Raw genomic sequence first — 13137 nt, forward strand, 5'->3', positions numbered from 1 at the left:
AACTGGAATGCATTTGAGAAACAAATCGATCAAACCATTAGAGCAATTCCACCCATACCTAATTGCTATCCAAGATTTGTTAAACTAATCATAACTGCAGCCAAAGCCTCCATTCCTAGAGGCTACAGAAAGCAATACATCCCATGTTGGAGTAGAGAAACTGAGGAACTTTTAGCCAAGAATTTTTAGCCAAGAATAAGGAGCTCATAGCAATGCTGGATAAAAAAGAAAGGAAAGCTGGATCTCAACTACCCACGAACTCGATTTCACCACATCTAACTGGAAAAGTTGGTCACTTCTGAGAAAATTAGGTGGGGCAGAACCAACAACACACAAAACAACAGAGATAACTCCTGATCAAATGACTAATCATTTATTGAAAACCTCCAAGATACGTCCCATCTCTATCAGGAAAATTACTGTGCAACCATCAGACAAATCCTGAAGGTGGTCCCCAAACTTCCTGAACTTGTACACCCAGTATCTTGGGATGAGGTACAGGTAGCCTTAAAACTCACCAAGAATGGCAAGGCAGCAGGAGTGGATGGTATCCTCCCTGAGTTTCTAATCTCGGACAACTAGGCCAAACATGGTTGGCTGCCCTTTTCTCAAAAATTATAATGACTGGAAAACTACCAAATCTGTGGTGGGAAGCCAAAATAATTGCATGCCCAAACCAGGGAAGGATTCAAATGATGTCAAAAATTAACGATCTATCTCCTTGCTTTGCTCCACCTTTAAGCTCTTTGAAAGAATTCTCCTTAAAAGAATTTCACCACTCATGGAAAAAGCACTCCTAATTGAACAAGCTAGCTTCAGGCCAGGAAGAAGTTGCTGTGAACAGGTCCTGGCCCTGACAACACAAATTGAAGCAGGCTTCAGGAAGAAACTTAAATCCAGAGCCACTTTCGTTGACCTAACATCAACTTACGATACAGTCTGGATCAAGGGCCTCTTCCTAAAGCTAGGAAGTATTATAAGGTGCAAAAGAACAAACTTTCCAGCTTTTTGAATCCATTCTTTCCAACAGAAAGATCCAGTTCCATTTTGGTGGAAAAAAGAGCAGGCCCAGATTCCTTCACAATAGTCTCCGACAGGGCTCTGTGTTAGCCCCTTTACTCTTTAAGATCTATGTGTACAACTTACCACATACCAGCTCAATCAAGTATATGTACGCTGATGACCTAGCAATCCTACATCAGTCTACTTCCTTTGCCAACCTGGAATCAACCCTGAACATCCTGGAAGAGTACTTTAAGCCAAATCCAACAAAAACTGCATCCACAGCAAGGCTTAATGTATTAAAAAAAACTTAAATATAATAAATTGCCACAAAACTCTAAAACCACTAGAACAAATGCTCTCCAATAGTAAAATAAAGGTTCATCTGAAATCACAAAAAAGTAGAACATTTATCCTGCAGGATGGACTGCCACAAAAATTGTCTCTATAAAAAAGTTTTTGTAGAGACAATAGATTTTATTATTCACATCTGACTTGCTCCAGATCCATTTAACCTTATACAAGTAATATCGATCCAATAGCAAGTTGAAAGTTTATCTAGGCTAATGACATAGCAATCACAACCCAAGCCAATATTTTCTTCAAGGCCAAACTTGGCCTTGAAGGAAACAATTAGCAAAGCTATTTTGCTCTACTGCAAAACTATTTTGAAACCTGGAGACTGTCCCATAACTCCAGTAAAACTGTTGTTTCAACTTTCCATACAAATATCCATGAATCACATAGATAAACTTCTGCAACAGAACTAATTTATGAAAGCAACCTTTGCCCCCTTAATGTCACATTAAATCACAACCTCACATACTGATAGCATTTGGAAAAAAACTAAGTTAAAGATAAATAATAAATTACATGATAACTACAGTAATTAACTTTCATGAAATAAAAGTACAAATATTTCATACTGAAATTAACAGTACATCATCAGTGTAGACAACAAGCAATTCAAAGAAATGGAATACAAAATACATAACAGTTGGTGGATTACCAATTAAAAACTGCTGTCACATGCTAGAAATTAATATTCATAAAAATATTATTAAAATGATTCTTAAAAACAAATTTTTTGATGGTTATATAAGATAAGAATCTCCCAAACTTTTGGGAGAGAGAGACAATCATTTCGATTCAGATTTGACCAATGTAAAAGGGCTTCGCAACTTTCTTTGAAAAAGGCGTTCATATTTAAACTTACATCTATGGAGAAGACGAGCTTTATCCCAATGGATATTGTGTTTAGTGTCAATACTATGTTGTGCCAAACCAGACTTTTGAAGTTTCATATATTTGATATAATATTGCTGTTTGTTAATACTTTTTTCCACAGAACGGCCTGTTTGTCCAAAGTATGTTAGATTACATTCACACAGCATCTGGAAAACAGCAGCTAATGATAGAGGTGACAGTTTGTCTTTTATAGATGGCAACAGGTGAGAAATTTTGTTGATTGGAAAATATGTAGGAATGAGATGATACTTCTTCAAAATTTATAAGGGATTGGAACCTTGCGGTATGTTGAAGAATCCTGAGGTGTTGGAACATAGGAGTCAATTATCTGCTGGATTTGATTAGGGTTGTAACCATTAAATTCCATTAACTTTTTGATAGTGAAAAGTTCTTGTTGTAAGCTTGAGGGAGAGGAGCACATAAATTCTCTATTAATGAAAGACTTGATAACACCAATTTTTTGAGAGGTGTGATGAGCAGACTTTTGATGAATGTATCTGCTAGTAAAGGTAGGTTTTCGATAAACACCAGTTGATAAATTATCAGAGGCTGTGCATGTAAGAAGGATGTCCAAGAGTGGTAAACTACCAGCCTTTTCTTTTTCCATGGTGAACTGAATGCGTGGGTGAAGGCTATTGATCTGTTGTAGGAAAGTAGTAAGTTCCTCTTCAGAATGTGACCAAATAGCAAATACATCATCAACATAGCGAAACCAAAGTGAGGGTTGGGGATGAATGGACGAGAACAAGGTGTCTTCCAGATAGTTGAAAAAATAGTTTGCCAAAGGTGGAGACAGAGGGCTACCCATTGCAGTACCTTCAACTTGTTTATAAGTCTTGTTTTTCCAGCTGAAATATCCTGAATGTAAAACTGGATAACCTTCTTTATGAATTTTTGGAAGGCCATATAAACGAGGCGTTCTTCCAAAATGAGTGCATAACTTGTCCACAGTATTTTGATCAACTGACAACTTCATCAAGCAGCTTATTTAATTGTTTAATTTGCGTTTTTGTATTGATTGCGTTATGATTGATTTCTTGATAGGTGGAGGTATCTTGCAAAAGGCAGTCTACTTTTCTCTCATAGTCAGCCTTATCCATTACCACTACTGCTTTTCCTTTATCAGCTTTTGAAATAGATATATTGCTATTTTTTCTTAATGAGGTTAGTGTATGGGTTTCAGCAAATAAATGCTAATAAACTATGCTATGAAGTTGCTGCTTCACTTTTTAAAAGCAAATTATCTCCATGTAATTTATCGAGTGCTGAAACCTGTGCGCTAACCTCATACACTAGAGATGGGCCTTCCAAGTCATTATTTTTTATTGAAACTGGGATACGTCTTTACATTTTCTTTTGTAAAGAATGGTGGTGTCTTTCTGATCAAATCTGTAGCATAATCAGAAGGCCTGATTTTTCATAATTATATATTGCTTATATTTTCTTATTAGGACTGTACTGTTTCTTACTGTGTAGGATAAGTTACAGGTGCACCACATTTATTATATCGCTAGATGAACAAGGGAGAAAGGGATTCTATAGATTAGTTGAACTGACTTTAATTTTGCAGGTGGTTTGGACTTTTGCAGTGTTCTGTTGTCTCAGATATTCTAACACAAGCAATGGCTCAGGACTTGCTCTAATAATTTTTATTGTTGGTTGCAATCTTGTGAAATATTTTGTTGATTGTTTTCCTATTGTAGCTAAGGGATAATGGGGAGTGGTGAGTCCATAGCAATACCTTATTTTTGTAGGTAAAAGTTAGCCACACAAAATAAGCAAAGCAAAGCAAAGTAGTACAGGGGAAGAGTGCTGTGATAATGGGTGGAAATTTATTCTGTATAAAAAAAAAAAAATAGTATCAGTGACTGGTAATTTGTGAAAAGGACAACTGTGTCAAAGCAGTCTAATAAATCATTGTTGTTGAGCCTGATGCTCTTAATTTTGTTTAAGACATGTTGTATGTATGTTTATTGCATAGGAGGGGGAATAACTTAGTACCACACTAGTTTCTCAGCTAAGCGATAATTGGGACTGTCAGTTCTTCTTACTGTTGACCACAGTGGGATGTAATTTTTGTGTATTTTTGGAAGTAAATCCTAGGAGTGTAGGCATATGATAACAGGTTTTTAACAGTTTCTGTCAGCCAAGTAAGTAATTCTGTTATTTTGTTTTAACTTAGACTAAGTAAACTGTTTTGTTACGAATGATAGTAGCATTACTTGTTGGCTTTGGTAATAATGATATTTGTTTTTAGAGATTATGGCTTTTATTTTAATTTTAATAAGACTGCTACTTAGTAGTTTACCATTACATAATAATTACAAAAGGCCAGAAGACATATAGCACACTAGTCCATGTGTGGACAAGAGGAATAGAAGAAAGGAGGAGTCTGTTCACATTTTGCTTCAACAGCTGAGGATTGTAATCTTTGGAGAAGGCAGAGTGGGGGGACTGTTCCAAAGGACAGAAGAGTAGATAGAATAAAAGAGAAGGCAATGAAGTTGATTTGGTGAGTTTTAAGATGGACTGTAAAAGGGTGTTGGTCAGCAGAGGCTTTTGTTTTAATGATTTTCGAGGAGAGTGGAGAAATAATACTGGCCAATTCAGCAGAGCACTGTCCATGAAAGTATTTGTAGAAGAGGCACAAGACTGAAACTGAGTGTCTGTGAAAGAGGGATTGAAGTGGGTTTGCAAAATAGGGATCACTGATTAGCTGAATTGCTCTCTTCTGGATAGAGTTGAGCAATTTTAGAGAGAATTTTGGTGCACAACTCCAAATCTGGGAGCAATATTCCATGGCTGGGAGGATTTGGGCTTTGTATAGAGTTAGCAGCTGTAAAGTATCTCTTTTGCAAAAAAAACTCAAGTTTTTTGATGGCTGCAGAAGCTATAGTTGTGTTACACCCTGATACCTTAAGAATGTAGAATTCCCAGTTATCATGGTGTAACATGAAGAGAAAATAAAATAAAACCCCTGTATAAAAGCTAATAGATGAATTATCTAAAGGAAAGAAAAATATTCTTGCATCCAAGTAAAATATAAATATAAAAAAAAGTGTTTGAAGAACTAAATAATAAAAGAAGGAAAATATTACAGTTGCGATATAAAACAATTAGCTAAGTAAAACAGAAAAGATTAGTAATAGGAAATTGTATGTGAGAGGCTACAGATTAAAATATTAAGTAAATTCTTAAAAATTTGGAAGGAGGATTAATTTAGAGGCTAGCAAAAGAAAAACAATAGACTATCGCTCAGGGTCAATTCCTGAATTTGAGACATCATCACGAGCTCGCCGACCAAAGGATGTTTGGCAGAAAAACGCCACCCTAATTGGTCGGTGAAGTCGAATCAAGTAAGGGGTGGAGAAAAGAAATTAAAGTGGGTGCCGTTAGGAGTCAAGGTATAAAAGGGTTAGAACCCCCCCCCCCCCCAAAGGGGCTTTTTCCCAGATAGTTTCTTCATGAGCTCTTTCGTATAGGTTTCGCGTGGTTTTTCTGAGTGGCGGGATTGGAGTTAATCTCCGTTGTCACAACAAGGAAACAATAGTGAGCGGGATTTCGATTCCTATTTCCTATGATAAGAAACAAGGCATGCCATTTAGCTAAAGGAAAGAAGGCATTAATTATGTGTTTCATAATCCAGTGACAACTATGAAAAAAGGAAATCTGTAAAAAAAGTCTGTGTCCACGTGGTGAGTTTCACAGCCATTGTATAGATGATTCTAAAAGTGTCCTTAATTCAAGAACGAAAAGTTAAGATCGCGTAAGCACAGTTCAATGCCAAAAGAACTTAGGAGTAACAAATTATAGGAGAGATCATACCAGGATAGTTCAATCGGTAAAAGGTAGAGGCCAATATAGAAAACTCAAGAGGAAAAGGTACTGTAAAATCTCGTGTTAACTAAAAATCATCTGTAATTGTTATCATTATTCTATTACTGAAATGTTGAAGAGACTAAGGAAATTTATACTAGGACTTTAGTACATGACTGATTATAATGAAAGTATGCTTGTTAATATTAATATTATATAAGTAATTCTTGTGTCCTGAGGATTATGCATGTGTATTGTAACGTATAGGAAAGTTTAAATGTCAAAGTTATGTGCTAGTACAGTGAAAGGATAAGTTATCTACATAGTTTTAGATAGTTAAATAGAGTGAGTTGAACATATGTCCATGTGCTACAGCATATAGCATATTCGGACTAATATAGGGTTAGCTAAAGTGTTAATTAGATAGAAGATTATACATATGATTGTATGTGTTGAATTTGATATGGCGGCATGATCGTATTACCCATATAGGATCTTAGCCAAATATTTGTGATTAGCTAATGTTATTTTGTAAATATTTTCTTAGTATTGAATTGAATTATATTAGAAATTAAATTGTACCATACTAATGAGTTTAATAAACCTTTGTTCATTGATAAAACAGTTGTCTGAAATTGCTGCCCAATGCACGACTTGAAAAACGTGTTGAATTTGATATGGCGGCATGATCGTATTACCCATATAGGATCTTAGCCAAATATTTATGATTAGCTAATGTTATTTTGTAAATATTTTCTTAGTATTGAATTGAATTATATTAGAAATTGAATTGTACCATACTAATGAGTTTAATAAACCTTTGTTCATTGATAAAACAGTTGTCTGAAATTGCTGCCCAATGCACGACTTGAAAAACGTACGAACCTAATCACGCAGGAAATTAATGTGTTAAGAAACGAGATAAAGTGTCACGACTGCAATATTGTTTCACATTCAGACATATTTTAGTAATTGCTCCTTGTTTTTGTATTTAATATCTCAAACTAAATGTCCCAAAAGGCGCAGCATAATATAAATATTAGGGACACTAAGGGGAGAAATAATTTAAATATTTGTATTTTGGGGTGATATCTCATACATAGATAAAAGTTGAACATAGATAAGCATAATTTCACTAGATAGGATAATAATCGTAAATTGGGACACAACATAAATGGCGCAGTTGGCAGGATGTAGTTTAGCTAATTAAATATTAATTACAAGCTATTCACAACAAGTTGGTTTTGGTTGCAGATCAGACAACTGAAAGGTAGAAGTTTAGTTAAGTTTTGTTGAGAATTTTAGAGAGTAAATTAGTGTAAATTGGATGCAAGTATGACTGAACCCTCCAGTAGTTTAGACATGGGCAACAGCGAATTTTTTCGTTATATTAATCCACAGCAGGTGTTCCCACAATTTTCGGGCGAGGAGACTGATGACGTCCTAAATTTTTTTAGTTATATAGAAGAGTTGGAGGATGGACTGATTTTCAGTTGCTAGTCTTACTCCGAAGTAAACTGGTGGGAAAGGCTAAAACTTTCCTGTATTCTTCCCCCATTCTCAAGGAAACCCTGGATTACTCCCGATTTAAGACAGTCCTAATTTCTGAGTTCTCAAAACTGGGAAGCTTGGGACCTAACTTATGGAAGCTCCAGAGGTGCTCTCAGAAGGAAAAGGAAAGTGTGGCTGAGTTCCATAACAGGTTACTGACGATAGCTAGTACCCTGAGTATCCTTAGTGAAGAAAAGCCTCACTTGGACTGGGCCATTTTCCAACAATTCAGACAGGGAGTCAAACCTGAGTTAAAGGAAAAGGCATTCGATAAGAGATTATCCAATTTAAGAGAATGTTACGATGCTGTAAAGGAATGTGAACAATTGCTCGGAGACCTCCATCCCGCACATGTTCCAGGTCAACAAACATAATTGAAGAGAAGGACAATTCTGAAAAGGGGCAAGGACATAATAAAGAGAGCAAGACTACTAATGATCAAAAGGATAATGAGGGAGAAAGAGAAAAATCAGTCAACGTTAATCAAGTAACTGAAAATGAATTAAACATCCATAAACAAGTAGGACTAACAAACATAGACGTACATTCTATAATAAAACAAGAAGTGGAACAGTTACAACAGCCCTTAATAGACCGTCTTGATGCTGCACTGAAGCAGCTGGCGGCAGTAACAAAAAGGCCCTCAAGATCAGATATATCTCAGACAGAGAGGACTAATGAAATGGTAAGACAAGAGGTCGAACGATTACAACAGCCGATGATGAACCGTCTTGATGCTGTACTGAAACAGCTGGCGGCAGTCACAGATAAGACTTCGAAATCATCTATCCATCAACCAGAAAAGTCTAATGAATTAATCAGACTAGAAGTAGAAACATTTCAACAGCCTATGTTGAACCGTCTGGATGATGTAATGCAAAGGTTGGCGGCAGTGACAGAAAGGAAACCTGAAGTGTCTCTACCCCAAACACAGAGAAATAATGAACAAGGAGACAGAAGGGAGACTCCTAGATGCTTTAATTGTAACAAGATAGGGCACTTAGCTCGTAATTGTTTTAGTAATAGGAGACCCTCCATGAGAAATAATAGAAATGAGTCGAAGTTTGGGCAAACTCCTCATAATTATGAAGGTAGACAAAGAAATCATGAGCAACAAAGAAAGTCGAAAATGATAATTAAGGGTAAGATACAAGGTTTGCAATTTAAAGAGGCCGATCAGATTATCAGGGATATCGACCTCAAATGTTTATGTAAACAAGAAGGTTAGAGTGAAAATATACCTACCTGAGTTTAATATGTGTGTTTGGCAGGAGTTGTTGGTCCTCCCTAGGACATCTCGCCCAAGGTCACAAATCATTTTGGGAATAAGATTTCTAGAGAAGTATAAATTCTCATGCAACTTCTCTCGTAATGAAATGTTCCTTATGGGAAGAAAGCGGTCATGTAAAGAGAGAAATAATAAGGGAAGGAACGTTAGGGAATCACATCAAGGCAGAATGAAAAATGAGACTAACATCGTACAAAGTGTACAGTCTAAGAGGGATAATGAAGAATGTATTGATAACCAGATTGATTCTTCATTAACTTCAACATCCGAAGACAACAGCCAGACGGAGACTTACCTCATAACAAACGTCAAAGAAGTAGATAATCAAACTGTAGAGGAAAGGAAATTAGGGGAAAGTAGTCAGGGAACAATCGCTGTGAACTTAATTGAGAGATTTGAAAGATCTAGAGGTTACTTTAAATACTCAAGGTGGAACATGAACAGGAGACGCGAAGTAAATGTACAATCTAAGCGGCAGTTTATTTATGCCGACTTCTTATGTTTTATATTCAAGCTTAGAAGGGCAATAAGTGAGTTATTAGTTTGGGATTTACCTCTTGCTATGAAGGCTGCCCACATACTCACAGATTGTGCAAGATTTATGAATAATTCAAATGAAAATGGAATTAGGTCCAATACATTACAAGATAGCAGTGTAGTCAAATGTAATCAGAAGGATAAGGCACAGAGTGACATAAGATACATGTTAAGTTCAACAGAGATACGAGAAGGAAGCACAGCCAGTGACAGAAGAAAAAAGTTTGTCCAATCTAGATATGCTCTAAGGCCTAGAGAGAATGGAAGGTTCATCCCCAGAAAGACCGGCATATATGAGAGGGGGGAACACTTCAAAAAAGAATTTTTTACAAAAATTTTTTTGTTTATAGGGGGGGCCTTTGTTACACCCTGATACCTTAAGAATGTAGAATTCCCAGTTATCATGATGTAACATGAAGAGAAAATAATATAAAACCCCTGTATAAAAGCTAATAGATGAATTAAGATGAGTTGCAGTGTACCAAGGAACACTACAACTGTTTTACTACTTCTATCAGGAATTGAACGCACTTGTGTTCATTTAAATGGCTGAGGAAAGTGTTCAAGTCTTCATCATCATGGTGCCAAACTACAAATACATCTTATTTACATACCTAAGTCAAACCACGGGTTTTATACTAATGAGTGCAAGATCTTTCTACTTTAAATGTTTCCTTCCAGAAGTTTAAATGGAGAAGACAGGAATGAGCCCATGACTGTCTCTTCTTTTTGAGAGTAGAAGCTGTTTTGCCACACAAAATAACTGGAGCAGAGCACACAAACAGAGGGCCATGTCAGGAGGAAATTTGTCTTGTAAAAGGAGAATTATGTCATTGACAGAGACATTCATAAAGAGGACAGTAATGTCAAAGTGGACTTGATTATGGGACACATTAATTATATTGAACATAATGTTTAATACTTGTGATAAAGTGTTGACTACTTTTAATGTAGGAGGAAAGACTGAGCAACTTCTCCAGTGTTATTAGCAAGTTCTTGGCTAAATAATGTGTTGGACTATCAATTTCTTTTGCAAGTCTCTTAGTGGCATGTTATTTAAATGGATTTTGGAGAGCCCATAGACTCTTTGTGATCTAGACTAGCGTGATATTAATTTTTCACAACCTCAGAAGATCAAGGAGTGACCATTTTCAGCAATTTTGTATTTTTGTTTTTCATTTCTTTTGTGGGATCATAGTTGATAGCTACAGACATAGGACACACTGGTAGGTATAGAGCTAACCACCTTATCCTCAGAGTGGTAGCGGTTTCAAATCATAATAGGCCATGCCTAATACGAACATAACGGGCCACTAGGGCCTAATATACGGGAAAGGAGGAGTTGACAGCTAAGTAAGTTACGTGAACATACTGGTATCAGAAACCAGTATGTTCACAGTACAAAGAAGTATTCTGATTATTCTGCAGGTAATCTTTTCTCTTTTCAGTTCTATCCTTTTTTTTTATTCAAAGGACAAACAAAATGCAACCAATCAGTGAAACACAAAATCCACTATGTCATCAATCTGTCAAGCCACACTCTTAGAAGTAAAGGAGAACTTTTGCTAACCAACAAAGGTCCAAATTTTGTAGGCTTCTTGAATATTTAACAAATTAAATAATTTATCTTATTGAAAAAAAAAGGTATAAAAATCTCTGTCTCCTAAGGTTGTAGACAAAATTAGATGAAATACAAGTGACTTATTAATAATACTGGAATACCTTCCATGAACTTAATTAAGGGTGAAAAGTTACCCATAAAGTCACTCAAAGCAAGGAATTGCTTATTGCAAATTCTGACAAAGGTAAGTGACTGCATTATTAGATGTTTATAACTATTCATTGGTTCTTGTGAACTCACACATAGTCATGTTTCTAAAAAATGTACTGACTTGATAAACCACTATTCATGTTTTTAGTAATGCTGAACCGCAAGTTTAGTCAGATAACAGATGGTCCAAGAAGATACTATGTGTTCCTTTTGCAATAAAGGCTAGAGAAATCATGTTTGCTTGATATTATCTTCAACAGTTTTTTTTTTTTCTTTTCTGAAGCAGCTTAATGAACAGAATAGTGATATGACTATACACATTTGAGGATATCAAGAAACAGAGCTATTGTGTGCTAAATTAGTGAACCTTTGGAGGTTTCACTGGCCAAGCTGTTATTCCAGCTTATAGAAACCTATAAATGTTTTAAAATAATTAAAAAGAAATAAAGTTTTATACCTCCACAGACAGCTGTTCTGTCAAAAGCATAATTTCCCAGCCGTAAAACAGCACTGCAATATTCACATTTAAAGCAACTACGATGAAAGAACAAGCCTTCAGCACTTAGCCTTTCCATCAGATACACCCTTTTATGACAGAAGTAGCATATTTCACTTCCACCTTGGGAATGAGTTGAATGTGATTGAGAACTCTGAAAATGCATGAAATTTCATCTAAGAATTATGTAGAAACTGATCCATGTAAAAATAATAATAATAATAAAAAATCTATATTTTATTTTGAGGTAGTAAAGTTAATAGTACCCTAGTAGCTTGTCCAAATGCTACATAATTTAATTTTTTTGATGTTGAGAGTGGGGAAAAAAAGTAGCTTGCTCTGGACATAAGTTTGGGGAAAGACTGGGTAGTTGGTAAAGACCATTTGGGAGGAGGGAAAGGGGGGGGTAGATTGCTTAGGTTCCTCTCAAGAAAGAAGAGATTTTAGCCAAAAGAGATGGAAGAAAATGCTTAGGGAACTCATTTGCTGTAGCAAACCTTCCACTGTAATGAAATACTGAGAGATGACTACAGGAGGTAGTAGATATAACAAAGAATAAGTAAGGAGATTAGTTGGAAAAGATAACACTAAAGAAATGGGAAAACGAATTTTTTTTCTGATTAAAATGTTCAAATAGATTCAGTCGGAAAATAGTTAAATATACTACAGAATTTCAGTCATTTTTCATGACAGTCTTCGGTGTCTTGAGGCAAACAATTAAAGAGATAGAAAAACATTTCCAAAAAAGCAAGATAAAAGTCTTCCATCAAACACTACAAACCAATTGTCATCACCTTGTATACCTGTATTAAAATACAGACATCTCACAAAATTAAAATATAAAAATGTAAATTCCTGACATGTACCCTCTAGAGGTGTATAGGATATAATAGTACTACTACTACATGAAAAACTTACATCATTATTAAAGTCCCATCTACAATTTCACTCCAAATCGATCTGTTACCTGTCAAGACTCCAATATTATCAAATCTTATATTTCCATCTTCTAAAGCACTTTTTACTCTATCAATCCACATATACTTTGGTCTTCCTCTGCATCTTTATTTTGCCAACCTGGCATAGAACACTTGTTTTGCTAATCTTTCCTCTCACATTCTGTTTAAGTGACCGTACCACTTGAGATAGCTCTGCTAACACATTCCTGGATGCTAATAATATTAAGTTCTTTCCTAATATCCTCGTTTTTAATATGATATTACCATTGATGCCATCTGTTCATGCCCCATATCTTTCTCAGGACTCTCATATCTGCAGTTTCTAGTCTTTGATCATTGGTCAAGTGTTTTATTTCTAACCCAGCTCTCAGATCCCAACTTTTATTTGCTTTAAAACTTTCTTACATGTTCTTCTTTTCAATATGAAATTCATTTTATCCTGCTCAAGACTAAATAGTGATCACTTCCA

The 13137-nt window shown here is 35.6% G+C and overlaps 1 protein-coding gene across 1 annotated transcript in view; it reads right to left on the bottom strand.

Annotated features, from left to right (window-relative positions):
* Mical (Molecule interacting with CasL) overlaps positions 1 to 13137 on the bottom strand; it is a 538428-nt gene that overhangs the window by 191820 nt on the left and 333471 nt on the right. The window contains exon 17 of the mRNA XM_090406620.1: positions 11671 to 11863. Coding sequence (XP_090262746.1) covers positions 11671 to 11863 — 193 coding nt within the window. The remainder of the gene's footprint in view (positions 1 to 11670; positions 11864 to 13137) is intronic.

Source organism: Typopeltis vanoorti, chromosome 16 (assembly GCF_054136105.1).
Source record: "Typopeltis vanoorti isolate ZY-2024b chromosome 16, IOZ_Tvanoo_1.0, whole genome shotgun sequence".
Taxonomy (NCBI): domain Eukaryota; kingdom Metazoa; phylum Arthropoda; class Arachnida; order Uropygi; family Thelyphonidae; genus Typopeltis; species Typopeltis vanoorti.